Source organism: Chaetura pelagica, unplaced genomic scaffold, assembly GCF_000747805.2.
Source record: "Chaetura pelagica isolate M959 unplaced genomic scaffold, ChaPel_1.0 scaffold677, whole genome shotgun sequence".
Classification (NCBI taxonomy): domain Eukaryota; kingdom Metazoa; phylum Chordata; class Aves; order Apodiformes; family Apodidae; genus Chaetura; species Chaetura pelagica.
Window position 1 is genome coordinate 37,609 of NW_009953987.1, and position 11,017 is coordinate 48,625.

An 11,017-nucleotide genomic window follows, 5' to 3' on the forward strand; every position below is an offset into this window, starting at 1 on the left:
CCCAGCCCTGGGATGGTGGCTGGTGGGGCAGACCTTGCTGTGCCCATGGTGGCCAGCAGGCAGAGGTGAGGCCATTACATGTGTTTGGGTTCAAAGCAGCTACATGGCCCAGAGAAGATCGTCTGCTTGCTCTCACTGACCTTGCTCTGGGTTTGCTGTGCTCAGAACAAGCAAGCTTTATCTCCAGAGATAACATCAGAGCATGCTCTGAGCTGCTCTGCCTGCTCCTCATGGACTGCAGGGTCAACCATGGGACCCCAAACAGACATGCAGCTTGGCACCCCCATGTACAAATACTTCCTGCAGGCAGCAAAAATCCTCTCTCCTGGTGACTGCTGAGCAGGAATCTGCAGGGACAAACCAATCCCTCCTCAAGCCCAGCTCTGTGTGCGCTCCCAAGGGCAGGGACAGGGAGAGAGAGAGAGAAATGCAGAAGGGGAACCCAAAAAGCAGCATTCTCCTTCAAGAGAGTGCTTCCCACAGGCTGCCAGGAGAAAGCTCCAAGGAGGGTTCTTTCACAGGGAGGTGGAGGGAACCCTGGTGGCAGCTGGAGCTCCGGGACGTGGCGCGGGTGAGGAGCTCTGCGGTTCATCCTCCCTTTGTCATCAGGCAAAGCTACCAATTAAGCTCCCGTCTGTAATTGCAGCCCCTTGCAGCTGAGTCTGCTTCTGCAGGGGTGGCTCCAGGACACAGCCCCCAGCCAGGGCACTGCCCTTTCAGCAGAGACCATGGGACAACTCAGCTCTGCCCGCCCCAGAGAGAGGGAGTTTAAGGAGGTTTCAACCAGGCTGGGCAGTGGTGGCACTGGGAGATGTGGTGTGGACCCTCCAGGGCCCAGCCTGCACCCCCCTGCTGAGGTCAGCCCTGCTGGGGGAGCAGTGAGCTGTGGAGGAACAGGTCATAGGATCACAGAATTGTTTTGATAGGAAAAGCCTTTAAGATCAAGTGCAGCCATAAAGCCAGCCCTGCCCAGGCCACCCCTGCCCCGTGTCCCTCAGCACCATCTACAGGGCTTGGAAACCCCTCCAGGGATGGGGACCCTGCCCTGGGCAGCCTGGGCCAGGGCCTGACAGCCCTTGGGGAAGGAATTGTGCTCAAGATTCAATCTAAACCTCCCCTGGCACAACCTGAGGCCATTTCCTTGTCCCAGCCCTTGTTCCTGGGGAGCAGAGCCCGACCCCCCTGGCTCCAACCTCCTCTCAGCAGCTGCAGAGCCAGAAGGTCTCCCCTCAGCTCCTTGTCTCCAGGCTGGACACCCCCAGCTCCCTCAGCTGCTCCTGCTCACACTTGTGCTCCAGCCCCTTCCCCAGCCCCACTGCCCTTCCCTGGACACGCTCCATACTCACATCCAAGTACTCATCCAGGCCAAGCTTTGTAAATTCATACTGCAGGTGGACTCTGAAGTTCATGTCCTCCACCGAGTGGACCACGATGTTGATGAACTGCATGCAGGCCACCTGCAAGGACAACCTGGACGTGAGAGGAGGCAACAGCAGAGGCAACAGCAGAGCAAGAGCGGGCTCTCCTGGGTCCAACACAGTGGATGACCACATTTCTTTGCCACGACTCCAAGGGGAAACTGTGACCTGCTGTTCTTTTCCAAGCCAGTCCTGGACTCAGGCTTACAGGGTGTTTGTCTGCTGTGATAAAGGCAAAGACGGGTTCCAGAAATTGAGTCATGTCTGCAGAGTCTACCTTTACTGCCTGCTGGGGGATGCTTTCCACGCCAGCTCACGGGGCCAGACATCACACAAGCTCTTAAGAAAACAATTGTCCTTTCTGCAACGGCCTGTAAAAGTGAGGCTGGTTCTGCAACTGGAGCCCCCAGTGCGGGAAAACGGGGCTTTCACAAAAGGTGCTTTTGTTGTTGTGTGCAGAAAGTGGTGTTTCCAAAGCTGGGGTTTGGTAACTGAGCAGGGGACCAGGCCATGGGAGTTGGCATCCACACGCATCCAAGGGCAGAGGACCAAAGGGGAAGTGGTCACAGGCAGAAAGAGCAGCCAGGGAAACCTCCTGCAGAGCAGCAGGACCTGGGTGCAAACCCCAAAGCTTTGTGCTTTCCTGCAATGAAAAAAAAATGGCCAAATCCTGCTCTGCAGCAGCAGCCCCAGCCCTCTCTCAGCTCAGATGACCACGTCTGTCACACTCTGACCTGCTTTAGGCAAGAGTTTGCCTACTCGTTGCTGGGTTTTCATGGGCATAAATCACCCCATTTTGCCAGCAATGTTGCAGCAAGGGGCAATACCAGCTTCTCAGCATCTACTGAGATACTTCCTAGACTTCTAGGATGAACCTGAGGACACAAAACAGAAGCAACCTGATTCTACCTGCAGGACAAGCCATCGGGAGACCCCAGGTCTCTGGGCCATGTTGTGGGAAGGAAGAACTGAAGGCCATTCCTCTGGATCACCAGATTGCTGCCAGAAATTGGCCAATTCTCTGTCATCTGCTGTAAAGCCCAGAGGATAAACTCTTGGGCATCTGCTGCATGGTGGCCTTTGACTACAGGTCTGGCCAGGATGTCCTGGGGCTGCTCTTCCCAGCCAGAGCTCCCAGCAGCCACTGAGCTGCCATGAAAACTGTCCTGCTTGAAGTGCCTGGTGCTGCCCAGCTTTGGAGCTGGGACCGCAGGGACACAAGAAGCCAAAATGGTTAAACAAAGGTCAGTCAAAACCTTGCAGCTACCTCTTCTCATGTAGATCCTGACCAGCTTTAACCACTCTTATTTCCAAAACCACTTTAACTCCAGACAATGTAAAGTTGTGAGACTGCTAAAAGGGAGAAGCACAAGGAAGAGAGGAAGGAAGATGGCCTCAAGGCTCCTCCAGGGCCTCCTGTGATGCCTCATCCCCACAAATCTCTTCCAGAAACAACCCGATCCATGCAGCTGGAAACTTGACTCCATGTTTTGAGTCTTTGCAGGACCCTTTCCAGTTCCCTTTGCAGCAACCTTGGTTCCTCCTAGTGCTAGTCTGGCCTTCACCAGCTGAACCCTGCTGGCTTGTCCCACCACCCAGAGCCAAATTCTTCTCCTTCAAAAGGGCTTTTGTTGTACTTGCTTTGGCTGTCACAACCTTAGGGCCAAATTCACATTTCCTTTCTCAGATCCTTACATACACAACTAAGGAATTTATCAAGTCAAAGAAAACTAATCTAAGAAAGTTGCTTTTAAAGTGAAGTAAGTCAATGTCAACAACAGAGACCTTCTCTAAAACACTTCTGCCTTTTTGTTGCTCTCTCCTCCCTGTCAATCCGTGCAATTAACTGCAGCTCCAGCTTCCCAACAGCTCTTGCCTTCTCCATTTCGGGCAGTGTGAAAGCCAGGTCCTGCAGGAACAGCTCTTTGTTTATGTTCAGTCACTGCAACTCCTTGAATTACTTGAGCTTTAACATGACACCCTGGAGCTCGGGCTCCAGCCCTGGCTTTACCCCATCCTGTGGGAAGGGCACAGCCAGCAACCCACAGGTTCCTGCAGCACCAGGGGGTTTCTTTTGCACCTTAAACACAGATGAGGGATGATATTTCTTCTTTTTTTTTTTTTTTTTTAAAGAGTGGACAAATCCCACAGCTCACAGCACAGTGCCTGTCTGCACAGGCTGCTGCACTGAGTTCTGCTGGTCTCCTGCTCCCCAGGTCCCATTTACCCCTCCCTGTCAGCACAGGGAAAATTACTTCGGGTCAGGTGTTGGCAACTGACAAGTCCTTCTGTTCAACTACAGACTCAATCTTATGGACATCCAAAAATACTCTGATACCAACACATCCTTCCTGGGACTGCAGCAATAAGGAACAAAGCCAGCTGTAAGATGTCAGAGGGTGACTGAGAGCAGCTTGCTAACTTGAGTGAAACTGCAGGGATCACTGTAACTTCTTTTTTCCATTTTCAGTGCAAGGGAGAGGCCATCCCTTCTCACTCCTTTTTATCCTGCTGTCCCCTCAGGGGTGTGAGCCTCTCCTGGCCAGCAGGGCTGAAAGCCACTGGCACCAGAGTGTTCAAAGCCTGTAGGAAACACCACACTGGGTGCTTCAGCACCCAAGTCCTGGCAGAAAGAGGTCCTTAACACAAAGTACTAAACCAGTATAAAATGCCAGGGATGCTTAAGAGAGGCCCCAACAGACAGGCCAGTGACTGGGTGGAAAGCCCTCCTGCTCTGCTCCCAGCCCAGAACAGGAGCAGGGTCAAGGCACTGAGCTTGAGCCCTGCAAGGGAGACACACTCACCATGCCAGCATGCTTTCTGATTACAAACAGGCCCCAAACTTCTCACACTTCTGACACGAGCACTCACTTGCCATACAGGTATTTCTGCTGTCAGACACACCATCAATCAGCCAGCTCATCCCCACTGCCAGGCCACTGCCTTCCAGGTGCTGCCAAGGTGCAAGCTGGCACTGGTGCCTGTGGGTGCCAGCCAGAGCTTCCTCCTCGCCCTTCTTGTGCTCCAGGGGAAGTGGATTTGGTGAATAATCATGCATATGCACGCTGAGGAACCAAAAGTGGTGCAGACTACTGCTATATTTATCAGCAGATAAGGCCAGACAGCAGCTGCAGTGAGTCTCTCCCACACTTCCCTGTCTGTGGCTTGGAGGATGTTGGCACAGGGACAGAACAGGCAGCTTGGTGGTGCAGAAGCTGCTGCTTTGCTGCAGAGGAACAGCACACACCACCAAAAGGCCACTTCCCTCTTACCTTCACCGTGGGACAAGGCCTTTGCTGCAGAGAACTGAACGGAACGGACGCTACAAGTGAAACGCACACGATGTAGTTGGGAATATTCTAGAGCCATTTTGTGGTGACTGCAGGACAAGGATCAGAGGGCAGATACATCTCTGCCTGAGACTGCAGGACCAGACCCAGTGAACCCTGAAACCGAGGTTGGCTGATGCAGAGCAGCACTCACCATGAAGTCTATGTTGTTGTCCTCGTTTCGGAAGTGCTCCATCAGCTTCTCGAAGCGCTGCTTCTCCCCGCACACCTACAAAAGGCAGTCACACCACAGCTTGAAAGAGAGAGCATTCAAAAACATTCAAAAAGCACCTCATCTGGCTCACTCAAAACCTCTCCATCCAGGCTTCCTCTCCTGTGAAAAATATTCTTCTTCACGACCAATCCAGCTGAATAATCATCTGTGACACCTGCACTAAGGGGCCAGGTACAATGATAACGTGCTTCTTTGCATCTCTTTTTGCCCTAAAGCTTCATCACAGCCACTGGTGGTACAGGCAGAGGCCACAGGGCTGTGCCAGGCTCTGCCACAGGAAGACTCGGCCACTCTCCCACTGCAGAACTGGCTTTCCACTGGGGTAGAATGTAATTAGGAGGAAGAGCAAATTACAGGGAGGAAAAAACAGAAAATTATCACCGGCTAAACGAGGAGTGAAATACATCAGCATAACCATCAGCTGGTCAGAATTACAGAGCTGGAACACAGGGCTGCTGGCAGGAAACACAAGCAACTTGAGGGAGAAACAGGATTAAAGATGAAGCAGGTCTCAAGATATTGTTTAAATCTTACTACTTCTCACTAGTTTCTCTGGCTCGGTCCTACGTCTCTCAGCATAGAAGCCCTTCAGAGCAATCCACAACAAAATCACACAGCATTCAGTAAGCTGGACAGGGAAAGGGAGCAGAGGAGAGGCCTGGGAGGTGCACCCCTCACCATGCCTGCACCCAGGTGACCTCTCACCATGCCTTCTGCTGTCTGTTGTGACTGAATAAAATGTCCTTGTGGTGTGTTTGACACATCTTCTGCCATTCTGAACCAAAATTAGTTAGCACTTGGGTTAGTATTTGGATTTTTGTGGTCAGTACCTGACGTCAATGGGAATTCTGCCACTGGATCTATGTGAGAGAAGGGGGACACTGGTTATGATGAACTATTTGATAACAACACCACCAATATTCATGGCCACAATCCCACAGGTTGCAACTAATGGGCCTGGTGCAGGCTCAGCACTCCCCACTGGCAGAGCCTCAGGCAGGCAGGGATGTTCAGTGTTTCCAGTTGAACCCTACAGACTTCCAGGGTAGAATAAAGACACCTGAACACCAAAGCACAGACCCTTGTGAAAAACAGAGAACACTTGCTGATCAAGCAATTTATCATGATGTTAAACTCAAAGGACTTGGCTCTCCTTACAGCCTGTGCCATGCAAGTGGTTTGGAAGCATTAAATGCTTTTAGATGGGCTGCTCCACCAGGCCCACAGAACACACATCATTAAAGTCTAAGCCAGACTGAAACAGAGCTGAGACAGACCCACCCTTGGAGGGAGCAAAGTCTCCTTGATACTGCGTGGTGGTGCAAGGGGCGAAGCAGGTCTGGCCTCTCTGCTTTAGCAGAGGTGGGGTCCCCGGGACAGAGGAAGGACAGCTGGGTTTGGAGAGCCACTGCCATTCAGCATCAGGCTGGAAATCTGCACTCTCCTGGGGGCTGTTCTCCAGGAGCAACCCTCAGCCAGCCTCCCTGCAGCCTCAGGAAGTGCCTTGCTGGGAGATGGAAGCCCAAGCGCCGTGCACGCACTGCTCACAGTCAGGGCAGCTCCAACAAACACTGTCAGCCCCTGCCCCAGCCTCCCAGCACATCTGCTTTGCAGAGGGTGGCTGAAGAGCTTTGGGCTCTGCAAAGCCACCCAAATGGCCAAACTGAAACCCAAAATGGCCAGGAGCACCCTTGGGAAAAGGGGGAGATCACCCCGAGCACTCTGGCATGACTGCCCTGGTTTCACAAGTGTGCACTGAAGAGCAAGGGGGTGAGCATTGAAAAGGGGGGGTGTCCCTCCTAGGGTACATCCACTTCCGTGCAGGAGCAACACGTCCTTCAGGAGGAAAAGAGACAGAACACTGAGAAGAGGCCAGCGGCCATCAGGAAAAGCCCAGGAGAAAACCAGAATCTGGCCGAGTTTCAGGAACCTGCTGGCACCGCAAGGATCAAAGGCAGCAGCTGCCTGCTGGTATAACTTGATTTTGGAGGCTTTCACTGGGCCTGATCCAAGCCCTGCTCAAAGCAAACCCGAGGAACCCTCTCCTTCTCTTGCATCACAGGCTGCTCAGATGCACTCGTCCCTTCCTTATTATCCCAAGCCATTCTTTCCCTGCTACAGGAAACGGGATGGTTTTTAAGTTCAACCAACTGCAAACTCCTCCAGCACTCTCCACACAGCTCCCCTCCCCACAGAACAGTTAAGAGTCAACATAACAAAAGGGAAGAGCAGGTTCATCTACAACTCTTGAGATCCAAAACAATCGTGTCTCTCTTGTACCCACTTCAGAAAAAAAATGGAGCCGATCGGAACAAAACCACGTATTGGGGAAACAACCATAACCATGGTGCACAGGGCCACTCCACAATAACAGCCAGAGGGATTGATTTCTGGGAAATGTAATGCAAACTGTTCCACATGGATGAGAAGAACTGACATAAACAACTACAAGCCCTTAATGGCTGACTAATTAAATTAGGGAGCAACCCGAAGTGACAGAGCTCTGGCAGAGGATTGCCAGCCCTGGGACACAAGCACCCGGGCTGGGTGGGATACAGCAGCTGATAGCAAGAGGAAAAGCAACAACAACCTGTGGCTTTTGGTGGCTGCTGGTGAGTGTTTCACACTATCATCAGATGAGTCAGTGCTGGGAACATGTGCCCTGCAAGAGACAGCGAGCTGACTTTCAGGGAATGATATAATTTATCCTGGAAGATTAAAGAGAGTGAAACTGGAGATGAAGCCTGCAGCCTGAAGATTGGCCAGCATCCAAGACGAATGCTGAAATCAAATCCCACCACATAAAACCATATGTTGCCATTTATATTTGAATAAATTTCCAAAGGTCTCTCATCTGAAAGCATGGCTGGGACTAAGAAAGGCTGATCTTTCTTTTATTAGCATTATTCTGTGCAAGAAGCAAGATGAAACGGGTTACCACAGCTATAAAAAACCTCTGACTCTACTTAAGCTGTGAAAAAAACCCTTTTTAGGTTTCATTAAGCCCACGTCATTCTAGAAGAACAATGTGGCTTTATGGAAAACCACCCACCAAGGGTCCTTTCTCTGGCAAGGCTCTGGGTGCTAACCAAGGAAACCCCTCGTGGATCTGTTACAAAGACACAACATAATCCTGTAAGGAAGCAAAGGGATCCGTTCTGAAAAATCTAGTGATGATTACATCCACATCCACCTGACAATGCTCTCAGGTCACACATTCACTTCCAGACCACCCAGGAAGAAAGTTCAACTCCTGTTGCTCCTGCTCATGTGCCAGAAGATGCTCCAGGAAGGCATCCTGAGCAAACAGCAACAGGCAACAAGGATGTCTTGGAAAAACTAAGGACATTTTCATGTGCAATGTCAGGCAAAAAGTGAAAATCCAGGCTGATGGAAGCCCATCCATCGTCCTCCCACCTCAGACAGTTATTTACCAACAGGGAGCACCACCTCATTTTGTTGGAGAACGGAGCTCGTCACCAAACCTCACCACAAGCACATAGTGTCTGCTCCAGATGGAGATGGCACTGAACACAGGAGGCATTTCAAGCTCCAGAGCTGCAGCTCGTTGGCCAGCAGTACAGGACACCACCAGAGCCAGCTGCCAGACCACTATCTCCTACCACTATCTCCTGCACCTCTGGAGGAGTGATGCTCCCACTCCTGGGACACAGTGCCCTGTGCAGACACAGGAGCTGCCTCCTGCCACCACCCTGATGTCAGCACAGGAGGGAGAGAGCAGGACAGCTCTGAGCTAGTGACATGGAGTCCTAGAGAAGACATTACTAACCTTACCAACTCACAAAATGCCCCTTGTGCCAGGCAGGAGGCAACACCTGGAGCTCCCAAACACCTACAGGAAATAACATCTTTGTGGCTGTGAATGTGGTGGGCAGGGCAGGGAAAACAGTTCTCTGCAGGGCCAAATTTAACATACCTAAACTTTAGCAAAAGGACATTTTCTGGCCATGCAAATGTTAAAATGAGCATCTCCCATGTGTTGTTTTCAGCTGCTCCCTCCTCCTTTTGGTCCCTTTTGGAGTCCTGGAAGAGTGAGCAGCGGTCACACCACTTCACAGCCACCACAGCCCATAGGGGTGTGCTGGTAGGCACAGTCTGATGCATATGCAACCCAAAAATTCATGGCACCCTTTGTGAACCTTTTCTCCTGCCTGTGCTCCTTTGTCCAGCAGCACAATGCTTGCTTTCTCTCCCCACAACAGCCCACTGTGAGCAGCAGCTCCCACCACCCGGCAAGCAGCACCCACAGGGACACTTTGTTTGGGCTGATGGTGCTGAAGAACAAAACATCAGTTTTTCCATAAGTTATTGGTTAAGTAAACAGTTATTTAATACTTAATAGGTTAAAACACCTGCCAGCAGGATTAAGGCACTCTCAAAACACTGCTGAAGGGCAAAAGACAACCAGTGGCTTCACATTTTCCAGCACTTGCCAACAGTTTCTTCTAGCACTGAGTTATTAGAGTGGCCCGTAAGGATAATGCAGAGCTGCTGTTTTCAGTGCCACCCATTCATCATCCAACCAGGGGAATCTGACTCTGAATTAAGCCTTGTGAAATTTGAGGGCTGAACAATCTTGCCTCACTCTAGCCAATGAAACTGATGTTAAATGACAACAGGAGGGAGCACAGACACGCCGGACCCTGCTCCTCTCCATCAAGTTATGCTGAAGTTCTGATCCTGCCCTGTCTTGGAGCAAAGCAAGGTGGTTTCTTGAAAGGTATGGGTCATCTCAGGAAAGGCACCTTCATTCTGTTTTTATTTGTTAACTCCTAAAATTATTTCCCAGAGGGAGAAGCACACAAGCACACACCCACCTTAGTGAAGTCAATTATTCTGGTATGTGCTGGTATAATAAGCAATTTAACTGCTTGGCTGGATGAGAGCCAAAGTCAGGAATTGTTCCCTGCAGAGAGTCAGGATTATTCCTGGCTGGTTTTCTGTCTCACTACAGATCCCAGGCAATTCTTTTGTCTCTGTTTTGTATCTGTTTTAAAAATACTACTGAGCTTACTTTAAAAAAAAGAAGAGTGTTTGGATCCTCTGGTCTTTTCCCAGAAACATTTAGCTGTTATTAAAGCAAATTCTCTTATGTTTAAAATAGAGATTAATGAAAAGCTGCCTCAGGATCTAAGATTTTGCTCCCCAAAATGTTAGTGCAGAGTGCTGTGAAGTATATTCCAAACCTGTCACTTTCAGATCTTCACTCAAGCTGAGGAAATGGGTATTTGCAAAAAACCCCACCATTTCCTGGTAACTGTTCTCATCATGCAATCCCATTAGTGCTGGTGGGCTGTGACTTTTCTCAGCCTATCTGTGACCTTACTGAAGTTACTCCCTTACTGGCTACTTTGCTTTCAGTAAATTAAAACCATGTAAAACCATGTAAACAAAACAGTTAGCTAGAAACACCACAGATATTTTTCATTTAGAAGCAGGGCCACAAGTGAGTTGCAGAACAGCCTTCTGCACTCGTAGCCTCAACAAGCTGCAATTCTGTCCAACTGGAGCTTTTCTGTTAATTCTGTTCCTGGGTGTTCTCAGCAGATTTCCTCAGTTCACCTGCCCATGTGATTCCTGTGCCTTATCTTGGAGGAATCCTCACTGGGTTTGGTGATGTCCTGATAGCCTGTGACCAAAGGTGCAGTCTCTGAGTTGGGGAAGGGCTTTATTTGGGTGGTGGTAGGATGGGGGGGGGGGTGTCTCACCACCTGCCTCCCAGGGACATCCCATGATGTCCCGTGTGCAATTAGGCTAATTCAGGTATTTTTGGGGATAAATTATGTACTAAAGATTTTCTTCCTAATGTCCAACCTAAACCTCCCCTCTTCCAGTTTTAATCCATTCCCCCTCATCCCATCCCTCCCTGCCCTTGTCCCAAGCCCCTCCCCAGCTTTCCTGGAGCCCCTTCAGGCACTGGAAGCTGCTCTAAGGTCTCCCTGGAGCCTTCTCTTCTCCAGGCTGAACACCCCAACTCTCCCAGCCTGGCTCCAGAGCTGCTCCAGCCCTTGGAT

At 50.6% G+C, this 11,017-nt stretch overlaps 1 protein-coding gene across 1 annotated transcript in view; it reads right to left on the reverse strand.

Annotated features, from left to right (window-relative positions):
* The window catches only part of FMNL2 (formin-like 2), a 63,473-nt gene that overhangs the window by 17,774 nt on the left and 34,682 nt on the right, over window positions 1–11,017 (reverse strand). The window contains exons 9-10 of the mRNA XM_010002249.1: window positions 4,902–4,976; window positions 1,347–1,457 (exon numbers count right to left, since the gene is read on the reverse strand). Of these exons, the coding sequence (XP_010000551.1) occupies window positions 1,347–1,457; window positions 4,902–4,976 (186 nt within the window). The remainder of the gene's footprint in view (window positions 1–1,346; window positions 1,458–4,901; window positions 4,977–11,017) is intronic.